This window comes from Hippoglossus stenolepis, chromosome 9 (assembly GCF_022539355.2).
Source record: "Hippoglossus stenolepis isolate QCI-W04-F060 chromosome 9, HSTE1.2, whole genome shotgun sequence".
NCBI lineage: Eukaryota > Metazoa > Chordata > Actinopteri > Pleuronectiformes > Pleuronectidae > Hippoglossus > Hippoglossus stenolepis.
This window is the reverse complement of record NC_061491.1, coordinates 4,300,595-4,312,721: the sequence shown is the minus strand read 5'-3', so window position 1 is coordinate 4,312,721 and position 12,127 is coordinate 4,300,595. Positions and strand designations below refer to the sequence as shown.

Here is a 12,127-nt window from a genome sequence, read left to right as displayed (position 1 = left end):
AATGATGGTGACGTGTTTTTTGATCTATACAAGTTCTAGGTTGTGTCTATAGTACAATAGGATGCAGAGGTACCTCGAAAATGCATTTTTGAACCATGCATGACGTCACTCCAGTGTTACCCATTATTTACCAAGGGCAGTGGCGGCCGTAGTGAAATCTGCCAAGGTTTCATAATGATACAAATAATGTTTACGCAACAGAAATATGTATTGTGGAGCTGTGTGCAGCGCTAATTGGCCCCATTGCTCACTCGCTCTCTCTCCCTCCCTCTCTCTCTCCCTCTCTCATACACTCACACAAACACATTGACCGTCTGCCACAGTCTAACTGACCAGTTAGAGCAGCATCGGGAGAAAACCCATGAAGTTTTTACTGTCCTCGGGCAGGATTGAACAAAAACTCAGCAGATACCACTTTCACTGTGCACGTTCACTCAACAAGCATAGAGTCCTCAGCAGGCAGACAGACCTGCACCATGTGCTGTGCTAAACAACAAAGAAATGTTGAGTAAAGTTGACGCTGATGGGGATTTATTCACCAACTAAAGGATTTAAAATAATATATTTTGAGCTGGATGTGGCACAGAATGGGATCACCAGAGTTATTACATTTCTTCCTGAACAGGATATGAATGTCCTGGACCAAAGTCAGACTGAATTTCATGACTGACATTATCCATCCTAACACCACACAAGCTGCTTGGAAAAATCCCAACTCATGGTCCACTAACAAGCTTGGAAATAATAGTTTGACAAACATTCCCGAGCTTAGTTAAAAATACGACTTAAAATGTAACTAATCCTGACTTCAGGTCAGATTACTTGTGTGATTTTGTTGTCCACCCTTGTGTAACACATGTTACACACTGTGATAGAGAACAGATGGACGGCTGGGGTGAAAAACACCAGACAAGTTCACACAGTCGATTGAACGTGACCAATCTGTTCTGCACGCGATGAGAAAGACATAAAAACATTCAGAACAATGAGAGATTACTTGTCTGTCTGAGCCCAATTAAGAACTTAAAATCCATGTTTCAAAAAAGAAATAGAAAACAAGCCACACTCTCCTCTCATAGTAGAGGAGTGCTTAATTTTAGAATCTCCAGAGGCTAAACATCCGCTTACATAGTACTGTGGGAATGTGATGCCTCTGGGTGAAAACCTTTACCTCGCTACAGAAACATCTATCAGCTATGTGAAAAATAATTTTATATTTTGAAAAGCATTGTAAGATTGTGGGAAGTCATGTATCTGCCCAAGTCAGCAGTACAGACCTGCTGAGGGGCTGTTATTTATGACAGCCACACCACAGCATGGTTAGAGGTTTACAGGGAGGAAAAGTGGAAGAGTTGACCTAATGGCCTCAGAGGGAAAAAAATACTAAAGGGAGGAAAATGGGAGTCGTAAAATCTGCTTGGTGGGAGAGAGGGCAGGGGAGAAAGAGAGGATGGAGGGAGAGGAAGAGAAAGGCTGCAGTAAAAGAAGAAAAGAGATACTGAGAAGCACTTTGGTTCCGTTAATCCCCACACAGTGATTTCATCCCTACATGTTCATACACAACACCTACAGCAGATCTGTCAGAACAGGAGAGCAGTCTCTCAGAGGATAACTGAGCAAAGCATCATGGGAATGTGTCATGTGGCCTTTAGGCATCTGTTATCACCAAGATCTTCCTCCACTCTCCAGGTTTTTTAACAATGAGTGATCACATGTTTTCACTGAACAAATTCACGACCTAGAAAGGGTTTACTGAAACACCAGTTTCAAATCAAATCAAAATGTATTTGTAAAGCCCATATTCACAAATCCCAGTGTGCCACATAGGGGTTAATAAGATGCACCAGGTGAGACATCCTCTGCCCTTATCCCTCGACGAGAGCGAGGATAACTGCTGAGTGCAGTAACAGAGCACGTCAACAAAACTTGCATTGGGTAAAAAGACACTTGCACACGTGTGTGGGTCTACAGATCTCGGGCGATATTTCTCTGTGGATTTGTCTCTACAAGCAAATTACATGTTTCCTGAAACAATGTCCATATAATCAGATTAAATAGTGTGTGGCCAGAGAGGTGACATACAGGGTTGTACTACACTGGTCCATACATAAACCATCAGCAGCAGGTCACTGGTTCGACTCCCGGCCGGCTTGACCACAAGTCATTCCCTTACCCAGTTTTCGCTCTATCCTTCACATCACTTCACATCAAACAGAGGCATACAAATGTCCTGAAGAAAATGACTGGGAGACTGATCCATTAACCAACTAGGGCAGCAGGACACTGTTTAGAGACAGAAGAATTTCAAATAAGTCATTTTCAGACATTTTCCGGATAATGTCGGGAGAATTGGGTCCGGACTTTACCCACAGTTTGTCTTTGACACGTGTACAACGCAGCAGGTGGTTCTCTGTACTGACGCATTATTCAGGCGAGGGGGGGTGTAGCTGGGTGCAGCAGGCAGGGGCAGGAAGTGACGTATTAATTCCGCTGCTGAGATAACGCGATTTTGTTTACAGCACCTCGACACTGACATCTGCATCTTCGTCGCTGTCTTCTACGTGTATGACATCGCTTTTTCACCGGGAGATATTTGTTTTCTTTTCGTCAGTTTTTTTCATTTTTGCGTGTTAGAAGCGTCATCAACCCCTCACTCACTCGCTTGGGGTGAATCCTTTGGGGATCTCCTGCTGTGTTCTCCCATCGAATTCCCCGGACTCTCTGCAGTTTACACTAGGGGGTCAAGCGGATAATCTGGAGCCTCTTACCCGGACATTTGAGACCAGCAGACCAGACCAGTTGGGGAGTCCATCACCGTTTTTTCTCCCTTTTCAAAAGCTTTTGATGACTTATAATTGAAGATATTTGCACAGACAGTGGCTACAGCGATTACGATTCTCAGCCCTAATTACATCTCTGAAGACATTCTACACTGCTGACAGACATTTCTGAAATGTTGCCGGTCTACAAAGACAAGTTGTCATTTGCCCATGAGGTCAAATGGCTCTGAATATCCCTCTTTCTTTCCTCAGATGTTTCTGACTGCTGCTTCTGTCCCTGCTGTGTGCTCACTGGAAGAACTTAGGTAGAGAAATGTGACTGAATCCCTGTTCACATAATTTGGATAAATGGGGCAGTCTGTTGGACCATTGTGGAAACTGGCACTGCGAACCATCACATTTCATAAACCCCAGAATTTCTTAATGTTGAAAGAGGTTTGAGACGGAATGTAATGCAATCCACTTCTGCATGAACTGAAAGGTCGAGGCGAGGCAGCAGACTTCCTCCAAGCTCGGCAGGAACATACAGCGCAAATAAACACTGGCGAGATGCGGCGCTAAATATTCCAGAGACGCAGAACTGAACACTGGGTGTCAACCTACGATGTTTACTGTCCAGCTGACTGAGGGGCGGAGCTAAACATGAAGTCGCTGGAATCCGTGCAGACCCATGAACTATCCTGACCACATGAGAACGCAGTCAAGGACCAAAATAGAAACGTTCAAAATGTAACACCTCCTCTTTTATTTTTAACAATGTGGAGAAGACAAAGCCCACGCAAAGTGGAGCCGGAGCTCACATGTCAAAGGTCAGCGACACGTGCATGCGAGGGTTCATGTTTCACCTCCCTCTTAGCTCACTCTCTGGGCATTTCCTCAGTGGCTGACAGGCTGACCGTTGCACTGCGGTTAACCATCACCTGAGAAAGTAGTGGTGCGGCGACATGCCTACTAATCATCCCGTACCACAAAAATGACAAATGTCGTCATCCTGCCATTACACCCTAGCATGTTGCGTGGGTGAGTCACCAGATTACCACTTCCAGATGATAAGTCCATGGGTTTCTTTTAGTGAATGGAAAAGCTGAGTCTGATTCTTTTTTTTTCTGCTGCTATCCCAGCTTGACTCCAGACGTCTAGACCTCTACAGACATCTCTTTACCTTTTGTGTCTGTAAAACCTCAGAGCAGGAAGTCAGCTAAAAGGGTCCACTCCCACAGCTTTAAGATTACATATGTTGGGGGGGTAATACTGCATATGTGAAAAAGGTTTGTGGAGGTAAAGACTAGTTTGAAAATGGAAAAAGAGATCTGTGGGTGTGTGGAGAACAGTAGTGAGTTTGATGGCACAGGCTCGTGGCTACATCAGCTACATTATCCAAATGTGGGTAATGTAGGTGCCGGGTTCCGACAAAGAAGAAGTGCGTGAAATAAAAAGATCTTTGGCTGTGCTGCATACATTTTACATTACACTTTTTTATTTTACTTGTACTTATTCTTAGGAAGGCGGCTCTTTTACAGAACCCAGTAGATTCAAACTTTTTGGCCACTTGGAGGCACTGGAAACAATTATTGAACTCAACATTAACATATTAACACCTTTTATTAACTTGATATCAACCAGTTGCAGATTTAATTCAGCCAAGGTCCATTATTCACTCTCTTGTAGCTCTGTTTTGGTCTCCACTAAAGCTGCTATATGCTCGACAGTGTCTTTCCACTGCCTGGTGCTGAGCAGGTAGTGTTCAGAGTTTTTCTGCAGTGGTTTCATATATCGCAAAACAGGTTTCGAAAATTGGCTGAGGTGGAAAAAAGTTGATAAATGCATAATACTGCCAAGAGCAATAAAAACAGATCTGCTCCGAAAACATCAGCACTGTGTTAAGGCATTACCTTGATTCTCCAATGAGTGTTTCGGTGTCATGTTTCCATCATGTGTTCTACATTATTCCTCAATGTTTGACTAGCGCTCGTTTGATTACAACGCCTTTTCTTCTGCAGTGGTTTGATGGCAACGGGCTGGAACATAAGTGCCACCAGCTGTTCATTTCAACAAACCAACTTCTAATATTCACATTCCAATTGACTTGATACATTTTGTCATTTCTTTCAACAATACACTTGAAATTTGGTTAAAATTTGTGATACAGTTAGATGGAAACCTTGCTACTGCCACAATTAGGAACCTATGAGAAAATAAATGAAGTGTTCAGACTTGTTAACTGGTGATACATATCTTTATCCAGGACATCAAAGGCCGTTTCAGACACTACATGTGTCCGTCTCGGTCGCTTGAATGTGACTTTTGCAAATTTTCCCCTCAGGGTGCAACTGAGGTAAAATAGGTAAAACAAACGTCCCCCTGCATTCATAGTAGTAATCATATCATACATTGAGATGGAAACCTTGCTGCTTCCTCATTGATATTGTTATTCAAAAATTATAAATTACTTTAACAAGTGACGAGCTCAGGGACTCGTTGACAAGTTTTTAGGGGTGGGGCTTCGATTCCATAGCAACCGCTGAATCGTCCCCGTTGCTTCAGGAAAAGACAAGAAAAGCTCTGCTGAGCTGTCCAAACGTGTTTTGAGGATGGTATTAAAAATGCTTGATTAGTTTTCAGCCTCTCCAAAGTAGCAGAGGAGAGCGTCAGAGAGAGAGAGAGAGAGAGAGAGAGAGAGAGAGAGAGAGAGAGAGAGAGAGAGAGCAGCAGAGAGTGAGCTCTGCTGTGCAGTTTGCTCATAACGTTGGAATGTGGATTCATGAGGCCTGCTCAGTGAGCAGAAAGATAACATTCTGCTTTTGGTGGCTCTTAAAGGTCCGTCAGCTCCAGACGACTCTGACAGTTACGAGTGCAACACCTAATAATTACCAGTTTAACTTCACTTTCACTGACACACTCTCACCGCCAGCTATTTAGAGAGGAGTATTAGTAAAGAAGTGAGGCTGGGTTATTGACTCTAGGATTACAGAGCTGTTTCCAGCCAACTGATGTTTCGGAACTTGACTCGTCACAGGAATTAAAAGTCAGGATAACTTGGCCTTTGCTGCTTCAATTTTGCGCTTTTTTAACCTTCATCTTTTACGGCACCGCAACTTAATGTCTCAAGACCTGCAGATTCTCTGGAATTATTTACGCTTCAAGGCTGAAATAACTTTAAAAAACAATCACTGATACAGTCTGGATTGTATATATTATAAAAATATAAATAAATATTTTCCGATTTTTCCTGAACTAACATGTCTGAATACATCCATAAGTAACATGTATGTACAGTAATGGACTGAATGATAAATATCATTAATTAGCTGAAGGCAATAATGTGTCAAACTCCACTGTCTGAGCAGGACCTTAGGAACTTGTGTTCAGACAAACTAAAAGAAAAGCGGCTGATAAAGCCCAGCTGTCACCAAGCAAGCTGACAAGGTGTCACCACACAAATGTCCTTTGCCTTAGAAATAAATACCAGTAAAAACAAAAGTGCACAAAGCCTTTGGACTTGAGTGAAAATGCATGTTTACCTCCACATGGTTGGGCAAGGTGTTGACAAATTTAAATCCTGGAATCCTCTTGTCGCTGCACACCACGCCTACATCTTCGCTGTGCTTGCAGTCTGAAACACCGATCCCGTTGGACGGACACAGCGACAAGGTCCTTTCTTTGCCGGTGCAGTGGAGATTGTCGAACCAGATGGTTCCTGACGAGACAAAAGAGAGATTTGTCAGTGCTTCCATGAGGAGGAATTTTTCCATTTAGTGATGGAAATAAAGGCAACATAAGAAAATTAATTTCTTCGGAATTATAGGCTGTGGAACATTTACCTTGAGTCATTTTCCGATTAATAATATGACAAATCAGTCATGAATTGCATACATAACATCAATAATATGTGCTGCCAGTATTCATCTTAGAGTAAAAACCTGATATAATGTGTCATTTTAAGGAATATGAGAAGATTGAATGTGTGTTTCCATGGTAACAGTGCTTTACAGCACCCACCTTGTCCTTTCCCATATTTCGAGGAAGGAGACCATGAGATGGCTTCCAGGTAGCCCAGCTCCCGACACACCACCTGAGCGGAGTGGATAGTGAAGTCGTCATCGCACACAGTTCCCCACACGCCATTGTAGAAAACCTCCACGCGGCCCTCGTTGTGCTTCCTCTTATCTCCAGCCAATCGGAGCTGGATCCTGGGTGTGTCTGGTGACAGCTGCGGGGCCGAGTACTGTTCCTGCTCCGGGTCCGGGTAGCCCGGCGGGTAGCCGAGGTGCTCATACTGGGCAAGGGTCAGCTTTAACAGCACTGATAGGATGACTGTGCAGCAAGGCAGGTAGTTGGTGGTCAGCATTTTGGTTGGCACTGTTGAAAAGAGGAAGAGAGAGGAGCAGTCATGAAAACTCCTCGGTAATGTCTCAGATGGTTGTTCACAGCGGTATCTGTTCTGTACATCACAGAGGATCAGACTGAAGAAGAACAATGGGAGGACATTTTTACACAAAAAGATTATTTTTCAGTATGTTGTGTATGATGTGTTCTTACTTGTGCGTTTTTATTTGTGAAGCACTTTGTAACTTTGTCTTGAGACACACTATGTAAATAAACATATTGTTATTTTCAATTCAAAATAGTTTGAACAATATTGCCCTATGTCAGCTGTGATTGGCTCCAGTCTCCCCAAGACCTCAAAGGATAAACGCACGGACGGATGGGTGGAAGGATTATTTAATCAGCGAGCCATCACTGATGTTGTGCAACAGATTATCAAAATCATTTGTTTATGTTGACAGTGCATTAAATGACTACTGTGCGTGTGACGTGTCGTGAGAAGGTAACTGAGAATCAACCCTGCAGCTTCCTTCAGAGCAACAGAGCCTTTGTCCTGACACTGCTCAATTCAAAACATCCCAGCTGAGCTCTTCAGCATTTTGTCTTTCCTAAAACCTTTGGACAGGTTGAATTGAAGCAGGATGTTTGCTGTTGTGAATGAGAGGGATGTCAGGCGCCCCAAATAAATGCGAAAGTTGCTCCATGTCTGCTGGATGTGGGCTAGATGATTGCACATCTTTATAAGGTGATTAAAGGTTAATGTTTGCAGAATTATAACCCCAAAATATCTGTTTTTTACTTTTGCCAGAGGCAGTTTAATTTCTATACCTTTTCAGCAAACTGGAGACTGTGTGTGAAAGTAGAACACGTTACTTTCCATTCAGCAAGGCATTATTCATTAATAACAACCTTAGTGGGCTTAAAGCAGCAAATGGGGGCACTTTTATAACAAATGTTTCCATTTTCTAAGGCTTCATGTATGTAGATGATGTAAAATAAAACATTTTGAAGTTAAAGAGTTGCATAAGTTTGCATATACAGAGGACTGGCGCAGGACTTTGTGAACTGGTGCCAGTGGAACTGCCTCAGGATCAATCCGGGGAAAACCAAAGAACTGGCATCTGCATCAGTTCGCTGGGGCAGCAGCATTTCCACTGCTGACAGGCAGAGACTGGACAGACTGATTAGAAGGGCCAGCTCGGTCCTGGGATACCTGCTTGACCCAGTGGGGGTGGTGGAACAGAGGAGGATGATGTCATCTCTCATGGACAACCAGTCCCACCCCCTGTGGGCTACAGTTCACCATCACAGCACAGGGCGAAAGACTGATTCACCCTAAATGTCTGAAGGAGACGTATCGCAGGTCCTTCCTTCCTGCAGCAGTAAGACTGTACAACCAGCTCTGCTCCCAGTAAAAACTATATTCACCACCATTATGGACTGTGGAGGTGAGGGTCACCTGCACCAGAGGAGCGCAGGTGAGAGCTGTTAGCTGACTGATCCTCAGGTTTAAAAGGCAGCGGGTGAGCTGCATCGAGAGAGAGACACTCAGAGACACGGACACACACTAGAGAGACACAGATGCTGGGGCATGGAACTAAGACAGAGACGAGAGGAGCACGAGAGCGACTCATGAGAGACACTAGTGCTGAGCTGCAAAGCTAACACGCCAGCCGAAACTGCTGGCTTCTTTATGTAGAGTTTTAAGTTTGTGTTTGCACCTGGTCTCTGAATAAAGTTAAAATGTTAAAACCTGAATGGTTTGTCTCTGGCTGCTGTGGTGGGAGCCCCGTGGCATGGTCAACTGCCACACGGACTTTAACTCTTAACTGTGCAATATTCACTGTGCTATATTCATCTGTCATATTCATATCAACAGTTCTTGTGCAATCCATGCACTGTGCATATTATCACACTGCACATATTTTCCCTGTCTTTACACAGTTCATATTAGTTACATTCGTTCTTTTTTTATATTCCTCACACTTAAGTATTATTACTTGCTGATGCCTTTCGACTCTTACTGCTGTAATACTGCAAATTTCCACCATTGTGGGACTAACTATGATAATCTTATCTTATGTTGTTTCACTGCGTGTGGAGAGCTGATGGCTTACTTTGAGTCGTAGAGAAGTTGGAGTGGAGCCTGACGCCAGCAGGGTGACGTAAAGCCAAACTCCCACACAGAAATACTGATAAATGGCCACAGCTCCTACCTGCCTCTAAAGACAGAGAATAAATCCCAATTCCAAGTCAAAAACTGATGTAACCTAGAGTCTGTTGTCAGTCAAACCCATGCCCATCTCAAAAATATGCACAAAGCCACTATCACCCACCAACTCGTCAAAAGCTGCGTGTCCTGCAAATTAATCAAACTTTTCTGCTTTTGTGTGAAAAACATCTGGCTGCAGGGCTCCTACTCCTACTTTGCTCACTGTAACGTGGCAGTGGTTGCACAAGCTCAAAACAACACTCACATAACGGAGCGAGCAGATGTAGTGGAGCCCACAGCCTCGGGGTCTGCTCGCAATGTGCCAATGTGTTGTCATTAAAATAAACTGCGTCAGCATTAACACTTAAAGACAGGTTCAGCTGAGGAGATGCATGCAGACCTGAGAGGAGCTCATTCCTCCTAGATGAGAGCTTTTTCATGTCACGCTCAGAAAACAAATAATGTCTTTAATGATATCTGGGGGGAGGGAGTTGAAGTTCAGAAAGCTGCAGCCACTTGACAACATGTAATCGATCAGCACAACAAATCCCTTCCTTCAGGAAACCTTGATATCTGAAACATCCGCTGCCTCTAGCCTCAAAAACACTGATGCTTTTGAACAAAATCATATATCATTATGATACTTTAAACTAAGTCGCTCTTTCCAAAAACCACATTATCTCAACGTAAGCACCACTGTGTTTTAAGAAGGGTTGGTGGGACTTTCACCTTCATGGAAGCCAGACGTGTCCCACCTGCTGCTGCAGGGGATACGCATCGGCTGAAAGGTCAAAATGTCAGTTTATAAGAATGTCGGCATGGAGCCTCTCCTCAGCCCTTCTCTGCAGCACTCAGCTTCACTGCATGTACACACCAGAAAACAAGAACTCCACATTGAAATGCACCGAATTAGATTTAGGCCGACATTTTCTTTATTTCAATTAATAATAATAAATGATGAATAGTTTTAGATAAAAGAAAAACCAAAGACTAATAGTTGCATGACTACCTGCAGTTGGTGCCACTTTTTGCTGAGAATGTGACAAGGGCTGCACTTAATGCTTGTTTTACATTATTCATTAATCTGTTTGCAGTTATTCAAATGAATCAGTTCATGGTTTAGTCAATGAAAGGGCAAAGGAAAAGAAAAAGCTCACAGAGGCCATGGTGTCCCCTTCAAAATGGTTATTTTTTGTGTGACCAACAATTCGAAACTCAAGTGTGTTCAACAGAGGAGAAGCTCACACTGGAGAAGCTGCAACCCTGAAAAGTTTCACATTTTTACTTGACACATAAAAAACACTTAATCGATCACCAGGGTTGTTGATGACTGATGTTCTGATGATCCATTAACGGATCAATCAAGCTCTAGATGTAGTGGTACCATGCAATACAAGTGGTAATAACTCAGATATGAATGAGAATCATGTACAAAACTTACTTGGTCTTTAAGCATAAAAAAAACCCCATCATCCCACAATGAGTTTAAACCATCATGGTGCAGCCACTGAAGCCCAGAGCTGAAGACAATGAAAGCCCTGCAGTAACATCACAGCCCATTAACAACATCTACTCACACACAGTCTTCACAACAGGACCACTGTGACAGCTTTGATTGGCTCAGGCCGGACTTACTGTTTTCGTGTCGCTGGTCTCCTGCTCTGAAAGTCCTGCAGCTCCTGCACCAACAGGCTGAAAGCAGCTCGGACCCTCGGTCAGCTGTCTCTCCCCAAACTTTCACTCCGTCTCCTGCACATCCCCGAGCTGCAGGGGCCCCGCCTCCACGATGACCTCACAGGTGTCGTGCCGAGTTCTGCCTCCCCGCCGAGGAGAGCATGCACCTCGCGGGAGCGCGCACAGCTTCAGCGGAAACCCGGCACCAGACGTGATCATCTCAATGTAGCGTTTAAAAAACGATATCATCTCGTTTGATGGTGTTTATTAATGAGAAACAACTTGGTTTAGAGAGCTGTAGAAATAAAGTTGCATTGTGAATGAATTATCTGGCAGCTGTGTATTTAACGGTTCAAGAGTTTGCATCCCCATCTATTCTCTACGGAGCCCAGAAAGAGACATGGAGAGAAAATCTGATGGTTGGAAAAACATGTACTTTTGCGAAAAGATTTCACAAAAGGTTTTGCGTGATGTTTACAAAAACAATTTTCAGCCATCAATTTAAAAAAAAAAATTTTTTTTTTCTTTCGGGCTATTTCTCAGACTATAACTCAATAATGAGTCAAAACAACCCCAAATATCCGCTGGTAACAGTGTTTGACTTTTCAATGAGAATTTCACACGTTTAATTGTCCTGGCTGAAAAAACTGGGGGATGCAAATCTCTGCAGGATGAAAATCTGCTTTGCCAAATAATGTATCCTCTCCCGAGGTCTCTTTTCGGAAACTTTGTGGTCAATATATGTTGGGCTGTTTTGACTCAACATACAAATGTTGTTTTAAAAAACAAGTAAGCTAAACAAGTACTTATAAGTAAGCCTATGACTTTAGCTTACAGAAAATTGGGCAAATGTCTCTAGGAAACCAAAAGTGCTTTTAACCCAACCTACATTATAATTTAACTATACTTAAAGAATGTGTGCAAAGAGGAAACCACAGACTGTATAATGATGGAGACATGACTGCTCACCTAAAGTGAAGCCAAATATTCTTGATCGCCATCTGGTGGTAGTCGACGGTATAGGTAATAAATCCTGCTTGTTTATGGTTAGGAGATGGACCATCTAAAAAGTTCAAGTTTCTGTCATTTTAAGTTGTTATCATGTTGATGTATAAGTGTTCCACTAAACTTGGTT

General features: G+C 43.1%; 1 protein-coding gene across 1 annotated transcript in view; it reads right to left on the bottom strand.

The window, feature by feature from the left end:
- The window catches only part of loxl2b (lysyl oxidase-like 2b), a 41,778-nt gene extending 30,666 nt beyond the window's left edge, over positions 1-11,112 (bottom strand). Inside the window, exons 1-3 of the mRNA XM_035165588.2 lie at positions 10,954-11,112; positions 6,780-7,139; positions 6,302-6,477 (exon numbers count right to left, since the gene is read on the bottom strand). Coding sequence (XP_035021479.2) covers positions 6,302-6,477; positions 6,780-7,139; position 10,954 — 537 coding nt within the window. The 5' untranslated portion in view covers positions 10,955-11,112. The remainder of the gene's footprint in view (positions 1-6,301; positions 6,478-6,779; positions 7,140-10,953) is intronic.
- Positions 11,113-12,127: the final 1,015 nt, after the last annotated feature.